Source organism: Triturus cristatus, chromosome 4_1 (genome assembly GCF_964204655.1).
Source record: "Triturus cristatus chromosome 4_1, aTriCri1.1, whole genome shotgun sequence".
NCBI lineage: Eukaryota > Metazoa > Chordata > Amphibia > Caudata > Salamandridae > Triturus > Triturus cristatus.
Genome location: NC_140585.1, coordinates 1,044,263,819 through 1,044,280,918, shown reverse-complemented (window position 1 = coordinate 1,044,280,918; position 17,100 = coordinate 1,044,263,819). Strand labels below are relative to the sequence as shown.

The following is a 17,100-nucleotide window of genomic DNA, read 5'->3' as shown; positions in this document are numbered from 1 at the left end:
ATGGGGAGCTTTGGGCTGAAATGCCATACATTGGATGAATGCTGTGCTATTGCACCTCTTATTATTACAAACTGTAGACGCATGGTCAAATGGCCAGAATTCCAGATGTCAGATAGTAAACTTGCTGCTTTATATGAGATTATTACCCCATTTATTGAAGAGATGGGGAACTCCGGCCATTTAGGTAGAGCATCTGACATTCACAATAAGCTGGTCATAGCAGTTAAAGATATTTTTGTTCTGAGAAAAGGGAAAATCGTCCACGGACTTCGTCCTCTCCGTGGTTCAACGCCTCTTGCCGGAATGCTAGAAGGGCACTTTTTAGAATTTTAAAAACTAGTAATAGGGAGGCTGTTAAGGTACAACGCTCTGTGTATAAAAAAGCGCTATCCAAGGCAAGGAGGGAGTGGGAGGCCACTAAGTGGGAGAACTTGGGATCCGCACTTATTAATAAGAATCCCAAATTATTCTGGACCTTGGTTGCAACTGGTCTTAATGGGCATATCCCTGCCCCTGCCCCTAATATAGCCTCTTCTACCTGGGAAAGCCACTTTTCCGCACTTTATGCTACTCCTGAGCCTGGTGATATGCCTGTTAACATTATCGAACCACAGCAATTTTATATTGCCAGTGGGGTTGTAGACTTTGAATGGCCTATTGTTGTCCGCCCATGTCTTTCTGCAGACGAATGTATTACTCTGTCCGAGGTGGAGGCTGCTTTAGGAACTTTGCTTCCAAACAAGGCTCCAGGCTTGGATAAACTACCTTGAGACCTGTTTGGTACTCAACCAAAAATATGGGCCCCCTATTTGGTTGCTTTATTTAACCGCATTTTGGAGGGCGACGACCTGCCCCCCACTTGGTTAGGAGCGGAAATTGTGCCTATCCTAAAAAAGGGCTGCCTATTAAATCCCTCTAATTATAGACCCATCAGCTTAATTGATACATCCCAAAAGCTGATGGGGAGGGTTATCCTTGACAGGATTCTTGGGTGGATTGAGGAAAAGGGGATTCTATCCCCATTCAAGGCAGGATTTAGGTCCGGCACCTCCACTTTAGACCAGATATTTCGCCTGCAGGTCCTGGACTGGAAAACAGCAAAGGTGGAGGGTGGCAGCCTCTACCTTGTGTTTGTGGACCTGCGGGCTGCATTTGACTTGGTTCCCCGCGCAAAGCTTTGGAAAGTGCTATCAGACTAGAACCTACTGCCATACTTGTTAGCTATCCTTATGAGGCTCCACTTAAATAACTTTGCGCGGGTTAGGTGCGGGAGGTACGGCGAACTCACAGACCAATTTCCTGTCCTAAAAGGAGTTCGCCAAGGGTGTGTGCTGGCACCAACTTTGTTCAGCCTTTACATAAATGGCCTTGTAGATCATTTGAACGGTGTGGCTAATAATGATGCCCCTAGATTGGCCACTGGTAGAGTGCCCACTCTGATGTTCGCAGACAACACTTTGTTGTTGTCTAGAACATCATCGGGCATTCAAAAAATTCTCGATGGTTTTGTGGAGTTTTGTGACCTAAGGGGGCTGGAAATCAATATAGGCAAAACAAAATTTATGATTTTCAACCCCCCTAGGCGTGTACGCCCGAATCCAGTACTTTATGGTGCCCCCCTTGAAAGGGTTAAAACATTTATATACCTGGGCCTTACCTTAACTGAGAATTTTGATTGGCAAAAGCAGGTTGCCAAATCTACACTTAGGCTTTCCCAGCTTGCGGGGGGTTTGAGCAAAGTTTTTAAGGAATCCACTTATAGGCCGGTTTCCCCAGCACTTGAAGTATATAGCCGCCAAGCAAGAATGGCAGCAATTTATGGGGCCGAATTGTGGGGGCATAAGCAGATCAGGGATCTTAAAAAGGTTGAGCAATCTTTTCTTAGAAATCTAGTTGGACTACCGTCTAGCACGCCATTGATCCCTCTTAGATTCGATCTTGGCTTCCCTCCAATAGAGGAGATTATAAGTGCTAGACCTATCATGTACTGGAAGAGGCTGTGGTCAGTTCCTGAATTAGCTGTTTATCGAGCAGAATTCTCTGAGGTCTGGCCTACTCTTAAACATAAAATGATTCCTTGGCTTCAGCATATCAGTAGGGTTAGTATCCGGCTGGGCTTCCCCGGACTAGTGGTCACTCCTGAGATCTGCTGCACTGGGATTTCTAAGAGTATACTCCTCTCTCAGTTGCGTTCATTAAATCACCAAATATTAATGAGCTCTCCGTCACTGGGTAGGTTGACATCCGAGTTCCTCTCCGTAAAATTAGAACCTAAGGTTGAGGAATTCATGGACTTAATTGAACCCCCAGTAGCTCGAAAGTTGTATATTCAGCTAAGGCACGGTACTCTTCCCATAAGGTCCCTTACCTTTAAATGGTCCAAAACTAACATTGACACTTGCCCCATATGTACCCATACAACTGAGAACATCTCTCATGTATTGTTTTTTTGCCCTGCTTATTCTGTTTTCAGGAAACGTTGGCTCATTCCCATCTGTAAGAACTTGGGTTTTTTGCATTTTACACAGGCATGTAGAATATTGATTTATGACACTCATCCTCCTATTGTGTTTGCGGTTTCTCGCTATTTGTTTTATATGTGGCGCACGAGGCAGAATTTTTTATCCTGATTTTTGTGTTTAATTCATTTTATTGTTATGTGTTGTGTTAATTTATAGTCGAAATTTACTTTTTATGGTCTGTTGACCGAAATAAAGTTATTACACACATGCTATCGAAGCAGTTTCCTGCCCTAATATCTTAGGCTTCAAGTTTCACTTGGCAATTCTTGTAATCAACCGCTAATATGCCAGCTGTCCATGCTCTCAGTCTTACCGAGTGAGCATATGTTGCCCTTCTATTGTATATTTGTGTATTGGATGTTTAGCGTATACAAACCAAACTGCCTGCAGTGCATTCAGTTCAGGAACAAATGGTTTAACTGAGTAAAGGGGTTTAAGTGATGGCCTTAGGTTAGCAGAGAAGAGACACTTCTTATCTAATCGAGTTTCTGTGCCATCACAAAGAAGTTCTGGCATCCTTGGATCCTATACTTGGACAAAGAAAGAGTAAGAAGGTGACATTTTGATGATCCCAGGCTTCTAGTCAATCGTGCAAAATATGGTCGTATGCAGGGAATAGCAGAGGCCTTACCTGGCATTATTTTTATATAATGGATATGATTTTAAGCCTGACCCTGGCTTGAGCAGGAAACCTATGGAGGGATTAAAAAGAGATTTAGGACCTCAATCAGTCAACCTCTGGAACATTGGGCCTTTGGCAGATGGTTGATCTTCCTCCAGGGTCGGACTGGCCTATAGGGCAATCAGACAGTGCCCTATGGGTTGGTCTATCAGGTCAGTGCAGTAGCGTAGCTGGGTGGGGGGGTCCGTCCCGGCGGGTGGCATGAGTTTTGGGGGCGTCGGACTCTCCTGCTATCACCTGCCGTCTCGGGGCAGCAACGGCAAAGGCAGAGACCACCACAGTTGCCCATGGGACTAGCTATGCCACTGGGTCAGTGGGATGGCTGGGTTTTGTCTGTTTGAGGGCCTGTTTAATATTCTGCGGAGCTAGTTTTTTACTGTTGATTTCCTTGATATAAAATAAAATATTGCCTGCAGAAAGCTCAAATCCATGCAGCCTTCCATACCTTGCAAAACACTTAAACAGTATTTTAAGGAGTTCAGAACTTACCCGCTTTGCAAACATGGGCCACTTTTTTTTAGCTGTCTATTTAACTTAGGAGGGCCACTTTTATATTTTGGTACCTGGGCCTATTTTCTTTCCCAGTCCAACCCTGAGTAGTACTAAGTATATTTATTTCCCTCAGTTAAGGTTAGTGCTAACCAGGGATCCCAACATCAAAAGATTTAGCCTGTCGGTTGAAAGGTAGAATACTTTTTAGCTGGCAGACCAGGAAAGCTAGAGAACTTGCTGATATTCGAGTACATGCTTAAGTTGGTATCAAGTAGTATTGACATGTTTGACTCACTTGGTAAATTTGGAAGGGTGTTTTAAGAGAATGGAAGATGGACAATGTTAGCAGAGCTAAGCAGATGTTTGGCGCTAACGTTTATCACAACTTTGTCACTTTCAAAGAAATCTTTTCCATCGCATCTTCGATTATGCTGAGGTCCGTAGACATTGAAAACAACTGGTCAAAAGGAACTTTGATTTGCTGAAAAATATAGCTGTAATTAGCACACAAATGGTAGGAGGGATAAAGTCTTTGGATCACTCATGAGAGACAACATGCCAATGTTGAAAAAAGGAATGAGGAGGACCCTAAGGAGAACACCAAAAGGGATAGTTGAGCCTCAGAAATGTCATTGTCAATCTGACATGTGCCTTCCTGTTTCATTAGAAACAATGTAACCAACAGGGAGATCAGCAGGGCACTGGAGAGGCACTAGGATACTGTGAATGAAGGTGTTCCATGCCAATGTTGGGTAAAGTAAGAAAAAAAAAGGAAAGCTGTCATAATTTGAGGATGGAACATGCTTGCATACAGCAACATGATCAGTCTGAGTGAAATCAAGATAAGAAGGGCTTAAGGATGTAGTTCATGGCTGAGCCCATGGCACTGTTATGTGGGGGTGGTGAGAGGCAGACACACAGACAGACAGAGACTCTCTCTCTCTCCCTCTCTCCCTCTCCCTTTCTTTATCATGGCAGGGAGGAGTCCAGTGTGGCCTTACTTACACATTAGGCAGCAGCACAGCTATGGGGATCACACAATTTAGCTTTATGGGAGGGCAATGCACATAGGGCTTCTCTTAGATTTCTCTTGAGGACTGTGTATGGTACGGGAGATGACATCTAGAGAGCAGTGTTGCAGGGCCAGTTGCAGTTGCAGACTTGGCCCACACATTACATTCCTACAAGAGACACACTGGAAGGGTTGTAATTGTCAATTATTGCCAAGAAGACGCTATTGTTCCTCAGTGCATACAGGGTTCACGTCCTGGTCTTGGTGGGGTGGGGGTGTTGGCCATACTAGTAAAACGTAGGCAGATCCGCAAAGGTGTTATGCAACATTGACTGGTGTTTGGAATGGGGAACATGTTGCATTATTGTTGGCCTACCTACACTCAGCACTGCTAACTGACACTTTAGACAGGGTTACCTCCATTTTGTTGCACGTCCCAGCTGAGATAGTGATACTAGTTGGAGATTTGAATTTGATCCTTGATGGTAGGGTAAACAGAGCAGGGACTGGTGTTAGAGCTGTATGCAGTGGCACATGGCTGAATAGGTTTACCTCTATGCTAGGGAATAGTTGAAGTATGTAGAGAAACATGCCTTGGGAATAGACAATACACCTATTAATCAGGGTTACAACACTCCTTTTCCAGAAAAGGCTATTTGGGCTATTTACAAAGGTAACTTATGCTTGCGAGTCATTTATGTTTGTACTTTTACGTAATTTGAGTAACTTTACTACTTATGGATATTCACAAAATATGACTTTAAAGTTACTTCAAAGTTTTGACTTACACGTCTTCACCCACTGAAAACGGGTGAGAAGCCGATTTACTAGTGTAAGTTACTTTTCTAAAAAACCACACATGGCCAACCACTGATACTGCGACACCCTCACATTCAAAGAAATGGAGGGATGAACTTAAAATAAAAGTTGATAGGAAATAATTATAAATTGAATGATTTAAAATAGCTAAAAATGTAAATAAATTTAATTTAATGTTAATAAAAATGAAAATAAAACATTTATTTGATTATAAAATAATTTACCAACCTTTTTTGAATTTATAAACTAATGTAGTTTTTATTAAAATATCATGAAACTACTTTTATTTATTTTTATATATCACCTTTACTAATTACTAATGCATACGTTAATGATTCTATAGAATTCTTTATTTTGTTTCACATTCGTAAAACAAATATATATTATTAATTTACAAGAATATTTTACCCAAATATCTTTTTAATAATTTATTATATAGTTCAATAAACTTTAACATTTTCCCCAGTACTTTACCATAGGGAGATCTCGACCCCGACAGTGGCGTCTCCCTTTGTAAAGTGTAGGGAAAAGTACAACATTGAAATAAAATAACGTGGCCTTCAGTAATTCAGTTGAGATGGTGGTGATCTTGAAAGGGATGCTCAGTTTTGAGGACAAAAGCTGAGGTCTGGTTAAAGATGACTGGGATATTGGCTTAGGTGCTGGATGCTTATCCATTGAAAATGTCTTACGTCTGGTGTAGAGACAGCTTTAGTAGTTTCTTTAGCCTCATGTTATACAAAAAATCATAGTAAAAATGCATACCTATTTATAAACATAGTGAGACTTTTGGTCCCCCTCTTCATCCAATGGTCTGTTCAAATGTTGCTACCATTCCCCACAATATAAACATGTAGCAATGGGTCATCCCACATCATCCCATTGTTTCCTTCTCTGTGAGTGCTGGTATTTTGCTCTTGTACATGTGCACACACCCCTAGAAAGTAGTCCACTTCAATGCCAGGGCTGGTACGTTAATTTCTGATTTCATTATTTGTTTTATCATTTGTTTTTGTGATGAGCCACTTTTTATGCTTTTCTGTTTTCTACAGACGTGATCCCACCTTTGGATGGAAGCATATTTACTTTTTATTACTATTACAATTTTAATGTTTATTACATATTCTTGCAATCAAGAAAATAAATAAAACAATATCACAGGATGGCCAAGGCCACACCTATTGATTTTAGCGTGCTTGTTTCAGCTTGGACCAGAAAGTCTGAGAGGCAGTTAGAGAGGGATTTGCAGAGCTACTCTGAAATAACATATGAAATTTCAGGGAAAGCTCACAATTGTTAATTTTGGGGGGAGTTTTATATAGTGTGAATTAGACCCGAAGGTATCAGAGCGCTTTACATGAGCAGAATCACAGAATGTTGAGCATCCTTGCCGAGATGCGAACCCGGTTCCCAGCTCCGAGGTCGGCCGCTCTAGCCGTTAGGCCACATTCGACTTGTTAAGAGAGATTAGAATTTCACCTGTGAATAAATTGTGTAGTAGTGAACAGACGATTTTCATAAAGACGAATGGCACACTTAATCAATTAAGCCCTTGGCAAGGTTATGCCCAAATGTGCACTGCCTCCAGTTGGTTTCATTGTGGTGCAGATCCATTCCAATTCAGTCAGCTCAGGTGCTGTAGCCTATTTAGGATATCTGTCTGGAGGGGATATTAATGGGGCGTGTTGTTTAGGACCGAGAGGGTGGATTCATATGTAAAGATTGCAGTGAAGTTATAGATTTTGATACAGATACGTTTTTAAAGGTTGAAAAGTATACCATGGCATTCAGTATGAAGAAGACTTTTGGTGGAAGCAAGGGTTTTATTTATTCGGGATGGAAAACACGACAGAACTGTCTTAGTAAGGTGTTAGTACAAAAAGGGAAGGATTCATGCAATTTGTAGTTGTTGCCACCAAGAGGTAAGGCATCCATCCATCTTCGTGGTAACCAACCCTATGTTGCTGTTCCCTCTCAACAAAGTGGAACAGGCACAGACCCTTCTTTGTGATAGCAACTGTGAGCGATTTGCCATACTTTTAACATGCAACAGCAAAGAGGGTGTGTTGCATACATATCAGTGCTTCTCATCACACCACAGGCCCTCATTATAAGCTGCCTGGTAAAATCACTGTCATTTCCCTGCCTGGAATTAATGGTATCAGGGTTCCTAGTAAATCTGGGAGCAGAGCAGGGAAATAGTGGGGAATAACATATGACTGAGTTTTCTTGCTCTGTTCTGCATGTCGTCCCTTGACGTTTCGCAAAGAGAGTTCAGCTGCATTTTGCCAACAAAATTTAATTTTCCCCGATCATGTCATGGAATTGGATGGCATCATGAGGTTTTCTAGTTTTTGGGAGATAGCAAGTGACCTATCCATAAAGTAATAATTTTGTGTTTTCCCTATACTAAATGATGGACCATGAGTGGACATTTACAATAATAGAGAGGAGACTAGCTCATGGAAGCTGTCAAGTCAGCAGATTTGCAACCTATGTAAATTGGGTGTTCTTGTAAACGGAAGAGTTTTGGAAGCATACAGCTGGATTTATATCACATCTATATTTTAGGGACACTAAGGTGGTGAAGTTTCACTCTATACAACACTTAATTTTTTTTCAGTGGTATTTTTATTCCAAGTAACTCTTGGTGACGAAACCGTCAAGCAACACCCTCTTATGAAGCTGTTGAACATTTAAATATCCATTGCTTTGTACAGTAAATGAGTTTTCTGAGCCTTGAACTAAGTGCATGTATCTGGCGACACCTAAAATATTAGTAATGAACAACCTTTTACGAAAATTACGGCGGGTTAGCATGTTAATTCCTCCTGGTTTTCAACATTTTAAATATAAGCATTTAGCTTAAGTCAGTGGAAAGTTTAACAGTGGCGGATAACAGTGATACCAATTATTTAGAGAGCTATAAAGCCAAAGGCAGTGAAACTTCGCACTCGACACAAAAAAGTTTCTTTATACATTTTAAAAAGTGCATTGAAATTTCAGTAAACATTTGCTGAAATATTGGAAAAAACGTAACATTTACTGAAACAGCAATTCTGCAGCTAAGCCGTTAATAAAATACCTGGACTCATAAGACACTACATTTCAGGTGTTTTAGTAATAATACATATAAGAAACAACCAGTGACTTACTCTTATGTTCTTATGGTCACTTTGCTATATCAGTAAGGTTTGGCATAATAATTCACTGTGACAATCACATAACTGAAATAGCATAACTATGCAGACATAAAACACTTTTGTTCATTCTCCAAGCACTTCAAGGGCATTCACCAAACTGTCTTGCAAATCTGTTTCTTACCATCCAACTTATAGCCTAAAGTTCGCCAGCCACTGCCTACTGATGACCTGCGGCCTCTCCATTAGGGCGGAGGCGCGCCGCCCTCCCTCCACCAGCCGCAACAAATAAATAGATAATTAAACGGGTTTCTAACCTGTTTTATTATCGATTTTTAAAATCCCCCTGGATCCGCCCTCAGGACTCTGACGAGTCTTGGGTGTGGGTCCGGGGGTAACACTGTGGTGGGGGAGTGCACAGTGCATGGGGTGTTTGGCCGGCGTTACAGGCTGACCAAACACCTCATGCGCAGTGTAGCTTTCTCCAGCCCCAGCTGCGTTGCTGGGGCTGGAGAAAGAAGGCACAGGCTCCCAATCTGCGTGGGAGCGCAGAGTTGAAGTGCTCAGACCAATCATGATGCTGCTTTCCTTCAGCGTCATGATTGGCCCAGTGCAGTCTGGGAGCCTGCCCAGAATCAGGAAGAGCGGGACGGCGCGGACTGAGGAGGCAGCGATCAGGTACATTTATTTCCTTTATAATTCAATTTTTTTTCTCCCCCCCCCGAGTCTCCTCCCCATGCCCGCCCCCCCCCCCCCCCAGGTCACTCCTCTGGCCCGCCCCGCCTGTGTGTCAGTGGACAGGCCGCAACTGGTTAGATACATAGGGTGTTTCATGCTCTGTGCTCCTTCATGTGGATTCTCTAACATTACATTTGAGACAAGAAGATTACTACCTCAAACTCATTACCCTTAAAGACCCACATCTCCAGTTGGATCCCGAAGTCCTGCCCAGTAAGATGCCTAAGACTGGTCATTCTTTCTTCACCCAGGCTCCCAGACCTCTTTTTCTTCAAAGCTCTGTCACTGTTTTGGGAATTTCAATTGTAAGTATTTTCTGTCCCTCTCCACTCTTGCCAGATCATCAATGTCTTCACCAGCACCTGGTTCTTGCAAATGTACTATATTGCAACTTCTCCTTCCCTATCATATGTATGTTCCTACATCCCTCAATGCTTTTAGCTGATGTAAGGTGTTAGGGAGTGCTTTACAAAAACACCAAATAATGTAAAGGAGTAACTTCTTTGAGGACCTAAGTATTTCTTTGAAATAGGAAATCCATAGCTCGCCTATAAAATTAGTCAGTACCTTTCACCGTGGCCACTCCTTCAGGTTTGTCTCCTTATTTCAACACTCATTGGTTCCATTAGGATATGTTTCTTCACTATAATTCGATCCTCCCAATCTGTAATAGTTGTATATGTCAATAAACTATGGTCATAGGGTCTCCAACGTCATATATTGATTGTACTATACATAGTCATGAACTCCCAATCTCTCCCACATCAGGCCCAGTTCCGCGTATCTGCATTTGGTCTTAATGCTCACAGTGACTTTTTCTCCCAACTATGTTACAATATTTGGTCATTTTTGTATGTTTGTTGCCAGTCCTGCATTGGGAAAATAATATTTTGAAGTTTCAAACGGTGTCTATAGCTTGTTAGTCAACGTGCTTTATAAAATGGTTTCACTTGCTGATTGTAAATAAATGTCACTTCTTCTTTGGGTTGCAGGCTTTGCTTTGTGGCTTGTTTGTTATGCGCCCAGAAGATCCTCTTACCTTTTTGGAAGAGAAGATCAAAGAAATCATAGCGAATGGTCTTGGAAGCATTTCATGGTAAGTACTTCAAATTGTTTTCTAGATTTGTGACAGAAACAGACTGATTAAATGACCAGCAAGCGTTGGAGAGCCCTTCACCGTGTTGATATTCAGGCTGCGGAGTCAATGTTTGAGCCTGGGCGCTCCTCCCAAGATGCACACATAATTACTATGTCGTACTGTTTCCCAAGAAGAATGAGTTCATGTAGTGTAACAAGAAATAATATTTCACAGAATAGATCATTTTTAGGTTGATCTAGCTCAGTGTTTCCCAAACTGTGGTCATGACCCTCTGCAGGGGCGTAGCTACAATTTGTGCAGCAGGTGCAGTGCACTGAGGCCCAGAGCCATGAGGGGCCCACAGGACCTTGATAACTGCTGTATTTTACCACCCCAACAGCAGCCAAAAGGGCAATTCTTTCTTGTACCTAGGCCCATGGCATTCTTGCTAAGTTACTGACCCTCTGGTGGATCGTGAGGCGATTTTTGGTGGTTTGCGAAATTCCGAGCAATAAATAACTAAATGTTTTGTTTATCTTTCACATTTGGTGCTTCAAGTACAGAGGTCAAATGACAGGCTATATGTCTTCTGACAAAGTGCTGCTTATGGGATTGGTGTTTACTTTTCTTTCCCAGACTGCAAAGTGAGAGGCGTATTTAAAGTGAATTATGTGACAATCTTGCTGGAGAACAGGAAAGTGTGCTGTTGTATTTTTGCAACACGCACAAAATGTACAAACCTATAAATTCTTAAGTGTGCTGGAAACAGAGATTTTAATAGGACCAAAACCCGATTTCCACACATTATCATTTGTGCACTATATAGTTTTATCAGTAAAACAGTATGTCTGTGCAAACCTAGTGTCCACGTCAATAGAAAACGCACTGTTTGTAAATGACAGTGCGCTACCACACAATGCTTTGGATACATAAAAAAAACACCACTCCTCATGCCCATTAAAGTTAGGTGGGTCGCTAAGGTTTGTCGTTCCATAACATGGGCTGTGGTTCTAAACAGTTCGGGAACCACTGATCAAGCTTATTGACAACAAGCCAGACACATGAAGCCCCCTGTACTGTCCTTCATTCGTTGCAGCCAAGTTCTCTTATGTGACACTCTTGGCTAGTACTGGCTTAATAGCTAACATCATTTTGCATAATGGGATCTTGAGTGCATACTTACACAATGTGAACAGCTAAATTTAAAGTGCCAGAAAGTAAACTGTGTTTGGCGAAAAAGCAAGGGCTAGCTGGACATGTGGCACATGATATGTTGTCACTTCTCAGCCATGTTCACTAGAAAAAAATAATTGGAATATTGGTCTCTAAAGAAATCCTAAAAGGTGCAAGGTTTCTATACAGCAGTGTCATCTCAGGGATCATTGAGGCGTTATTTGCAATAAATCAAGATTAGCATGGAAAAGCACGGTTCCATGTTGCAAAGCAATAGTGAGATTAAGACCTTGAAATTTCGACAGTGTGCAGTGTGCTCTTGGGGATGCTAAGCATGCTGGAGCCTGTGATGAATTTATTTCAAGTATGTTCAACCCAAACAAACTACAGCCTATTGTTCGTTGTCTCTTTAGTCCACCGCCTTCCTTACATAGTATACTTGGGTTGCGCTGATAATGATGTGATAACAGTGGCTCAGGTTTATGCATCCTGGCTACTCTGTGAGTGCTGCCCACTAACCAGTTGCCACGACTCAGTAGAACATCTATCTTCTATTTTGTGTTGTTTACAATATTCTCCACTTTAAAAAACAGAACAGAGCATTCACTAACATATTTAAACATTGGGGGGGCCGTATAACAGAAGATGCCACGGGGGCATAACGGCATTTGCCCCCACTTTGCACGCCTCTGGGGCACTTTGGTATTACAGAAGGGGCAGCAGAAACTTGTGCAGCCCCTTCTGTAATTCCTTGCCTTGGCGCACTTAAAGCGCCAGCGCTACCTTCAGATGGTGTTCCCTCGCCCCATGCAAATGAGGGAATCCCTTTGCCCCTGCGCCCGCACCCTACTACAGATGCGGGCGCGGAGGCAAAGAAGCTGTCAGGAGGCGCACTGTGAGTGTGCCACCTAAAAGGTGGTGCACTGTCAGTGTGCCCCCTGAGAGCAGCCCTCGGGGGGGGGGGGTAAGGAGGTCCTATGGACCCCCCAGATGTCCACTTGGAGGCGGGTGCAGTCAGTGACCTGTTGTAAGGTGTGTCAGGTCCAAACAGGGAAAGTGCGCCCTAATACATAATATGGCCCCTTTTGTAAAATCTGAATCTACAAATAATTCATAAAAAATCAGCTAAATTCTAAATTGACCGCTGATTTGATGTCCACGACTGCAATAATGGAGAAAACCAAATAGTGGTTTGGATTGAGCATGCTCTCCAATCTAGCAGCAGACCTCCAGTTCTCAGAATTATCCTCCTGCCCATCATAGACAAAGATGGGCATTCCAAATTCTGAAAAGCCAGAACTAAGATTGTTTCATCATGAGTATATTTTTGCAGCTCTTAATCTACTCTGTTGCTGAAATAATGCCAGTTTGCAGCAACTTAATTATTTTTACTATTACTAAATTTGAACTGTTAAACTTGGCTCCTTTGATTGTAATGATTTGTAACAGACATTGCTAGCAGAAATACAAGACTCCATAGATTAGAGTGTCTAATGTGGATACTCAAACTTTAACACATCAGGGTTTTACATGACAGACTTTTTAAAGTCCTTCTTAATTGCTTCCATCTCCTCTCTTCTGATCCTAGGATTGAGAAAGTTATTGTCATTTTTTTAAACAGAAACAGAACCATTCTGTTACTCCAAACTCTTTGCAGTTTTAAGATATAATTGTCTGTCCACTCTTACCATGCATGTTTCCCAAAATTTCCCTAAATAAAGGATACACATTATTTATGAAAATTATATCGAAGAGGCCATTTACTTGACATCATGTGATGTTTTAAAGCTAGTTGGTAATATCATTCCTTCATTCTTTTGAGATTGTTGCAGCTGCGGCCCGTGCAGGTAAGAGCATTAATTAATTTTTCCTCGTTTTCGTCGTCGTATGTCGAAATCCCCCTCCACCAGGCCCCACCGCTCTTACTTGCACCTTCCGCAGCTGGATTGTTGTTATTGTTTACAATATTTTTTTTATCGTTTACAATGTTTGCCACCAAGAAGATGTCGTAGTTCTTGAAAGTGAAAAGGCCAAATAAAACAGTGTTAGATCGGTTAATTACAAATAGAATATTCAAGTTTTTACAGCCTTGCAAAATGACTTCTATAGAAACGAAAAGGAGGCTTCAGAATTTTGTAGCTAGCATTATCGAGGCCTATCTGCTAAAGGGATTTCTGTAGAGTCCCTTACAAAAATGGCTCAATTTCTTAAAATGCTGTGAGTGAATTGATTTGTTTTGATTTTTTGCTGTTAAAGGCATCAATTATGGTTATGTCAAATCTTTTTCTTTTGATTGATCTGATCTGTTTATTTGTGCACAGGGATGCATTTGTTGATGAATCACAGAGGCCAAAACTGAAGATGGTGACAGAAAGTTATCTAGAGTATCTTTTCGGACCAGATGAAGGGCAGCTGGTAATAACTTTATTATATTTTGTATTTGTTTTTTCCTTTCTCTCAAATTCTCTGGTTACGTCTTAGAACAGCAAGACAGTCGGTAGAACATTCTCATCTTCATGTAGGAGCTACATTGTGAGAATATCATTTCCAACTCCTCCACAGATTATCTCCCTGTCAACACACTTACTCTCAATCAAGCAAATATGTAATTTGTTCGTCTATTCTGTCCACTACTGTGCTTCTCATCATCCAGTTGTCTCACTGCCTGAAAATCACCTTGATGAAGCCAACAAGGGAATAAAGCTCCTGTCTCCCACCAAACAAAGGAAGTCAAAGCCTCACACTCGCATGATCACAAATGGTTTCCGGTCAAATCTGCAGGTTCTACAAGAATGACTTATAAACATCGCTGGAGAAAATCTGGCCTAGCTATTTATTCACCAGCTTGATGGATTCCACAAGGAAAACTCAACCCATTCTCACAGGCAGTTATTTGTATTAATGTCTTAGGTTGTAACTAGAGATCAAGACATTCTCTGATTTTTAGAATATATTGTTCACTATTAAAAACCGTGTTTGCCAATCTCCAAACACCACATTAGTGGAAACTTGCTACAGTCAATATTATGGTCTTTTAACATTAATCAGATCAGATATGAAATTGCCAGTGCTTCCATTCTGGTGTACCCTTTGATGTATCCCAAAGTTCAAACGGCACTAACTTTTAACCGATCCATTTCATCAAGGTTTCCTGAAGACATTGTAAAGTATTAAGGCCTTTGGCATTGTAACCACCCATCAGACCAGTGCAACACTTTTATATTGAACCGGATGGCTAATATATATTTCCTGACCTAATGAGGATAGCCAGCAAATAATTCCAGTAAGGTTTTGTTCCTTGACCGTATGCTATGTAAACAAAGTGATTGCCAGCACATTAATGAAAGAAACTTCTCTCAACTCTAATATTCCAACCCATTTTTGCCCAATCTCCAGCTTCCATCATGTTGGCAACGTTCTAGAAAGACAAGTGGAAAAACAGCTTCCAAATTGGAGGGCAAATTAGAAGCACTTTGAGAGCTATGAGTCTGTTCTCCACCCCATGTACGCATCAGCTCTCTTGGAAGTACTGCAGTGCATTTCAAGGGAACTGGAAAGAGAGAAGTTGCCTACTCTCATCTTTTTGAACTTCGCCTTACAGTACCTTCTGCTCTTCGATGCCACAGCGTGTTCACTTGCAGAGACCGTCAAGCACTTCACTTTTGATTTCCAAATAGTTATTGGTAACACAGATAGTGGCACACATGGACCTCCTTCAAGAAGAGTTGTGTTGAAGATGGTACACTTCTCTTGAGAAAATTCCTTCTTAAAGGGACTCTTGACTGAAAGATCGAGAATAAGTACCCCCAGTGACAATAAAACAAATTTCCACCATAATCTGCACTCCCTAACATTTACTTCGCTTTTCACCTCTTTCGCTCTCAAAAGCAAACTACTGCATGAACATATAGAAAGTGAGCAATGCCAACAATTGAAGAGATGGGAAGAACCAGCCACCTTAAGTTAACTGAGTTTTATCTGAAAAATAACAATTGGAAAAATGCAAATCCCCAAACTACTGCAGTAAAGCAAACTTTAAGAAGTAACCCAAAACAGAGGCTGATTCTGGATCTGGAACAAATATTTTCTAGCTAGTAAGAAAATAAAACCAGTTGTGTGCTTGGAACCTGAAGGATGGCTGATGTTGCATCCCTATCATAACAGGCACAAATGAATATTCAGTAGTCAAGCCTCAATTTTGTTTATGCTACCTCTCTGGTACCAGGAATTGCAGGTCCCTGGCAATAAAAGCTACCACTCAGGGGGTTGAGCATGCAAATATTCCTACTTTTGGTGACTATCTCACAAAAACTCACATAGAAATGTAAGTAACCTGTGACACAAGAGGTGGTGATGTTGTGGCTTGATATATGAACAATGAGAAATCTCGGTTGAAGTCCATTTGACACTGAAAGGTGAAAGTTTCACCTTTCAGAATTGTTCCTTATTGAGGTGTTTGACATGTTCAGCCTATATGGCCCCTGCAAGGACCGTCCTGGGTATGAAGGCATGTTTTTAGTCCCGCTGGGTAAATTTAGAATGTCTGACCGACTAGTTCAGAAAAAGGACTCTGATTGGAATTTCTTTGTATTCGCAATTCGGGGGTCCTTCTTAGTTTCATCTGTCTCTGTTATGTTTATTTCTTTTCCTTAGGTTCCTATGCAATTGTTTTATTTTAAATTTGTCTACCATGCCTTGAGAGGTCGCCTAACAATAAGTATTAGCCATAGCTATGCAATTACGCGCTTTTGATTGCTACTGCTGATATTTCTGCTTTGAGGTTCGCCGAATCCGCGTCTTGTCTTCAAATGTCCTTGCGGATATTGTCATGTACATGTTTTATCCTTTTTGATGAACAATAAAAAGAACGTTAGTAAAAAGAAGGAAGTAAATGTAAAGTTAGTATTCTATTTTTTTATAGTACTATGTAGTTAATTTTAAAATGGTTATTTCACAATCCCTGAATGTAAGTACTTTTTGTAGCGTTTCATGCTTAACTTCTGTTGTTTCCTAACACTGTAAACTGTCTAATTTAATGGTACTCATTTTCCCAAATTACTTTAGAAAGGATACATCAGTCAGAATTGGAACTACTGGCCTGCAAATTACCTGATTTCATGAGTGAGCGTTTAGCTCACTGACTAATTTTCTAAAATATTTGTTTGAGGTGGCTGAGTGTTATTGCATTATTATCTTTTTTTTGTATACAGTTTTTTCTTTTCTTGGAGTGCTGCCAGAGCACGGCTCCAGCATACCTCTCACCTCCCGCCTCAATTATTCGTTTTTCATGTGCTCAAATAACACATAGGATGACCGGACATCTGGATTTTACCGGCTAGTTCCGGTTTTCTGTGGCTTGTCCCAACATTGCTATTTAATTTAAATAAATGTTCATTTTGTTACATTTAAAAAGAGACCCTGAATGTTTTTTTATTCCGTATTGT

At 41.2% G+C, this 17,100-nt stretch overlaps 1 protein-coding gene across 1 annotated transcript in view; it reads left to right on the top strand.

The window, feature by feature from the left end:
- The window catches only part of FBXL13 (F-box and leucine rich repeat protein 13), a 1,209,524-nt gene that overhangs the window by 74,689 nt on the left and 1,117,735 nt on the right, over positions 1 to 17,100 (top strand). The window contains exons 2-3 of the mRNA XM_085654020.1: positions 10,398 to 10,501; positions 13,978 to 14,071. Of these exons, the coding sequence (XP_085510146.1) occupies positions 10,398 to 10,501; positions 13,978 to 14,071 (198 nt within the window). The remainder of the gene's footprint in view (positions 1 to 10,397; positions 10,502 to 13,977; positions 14,072 to 17,100) is intronic.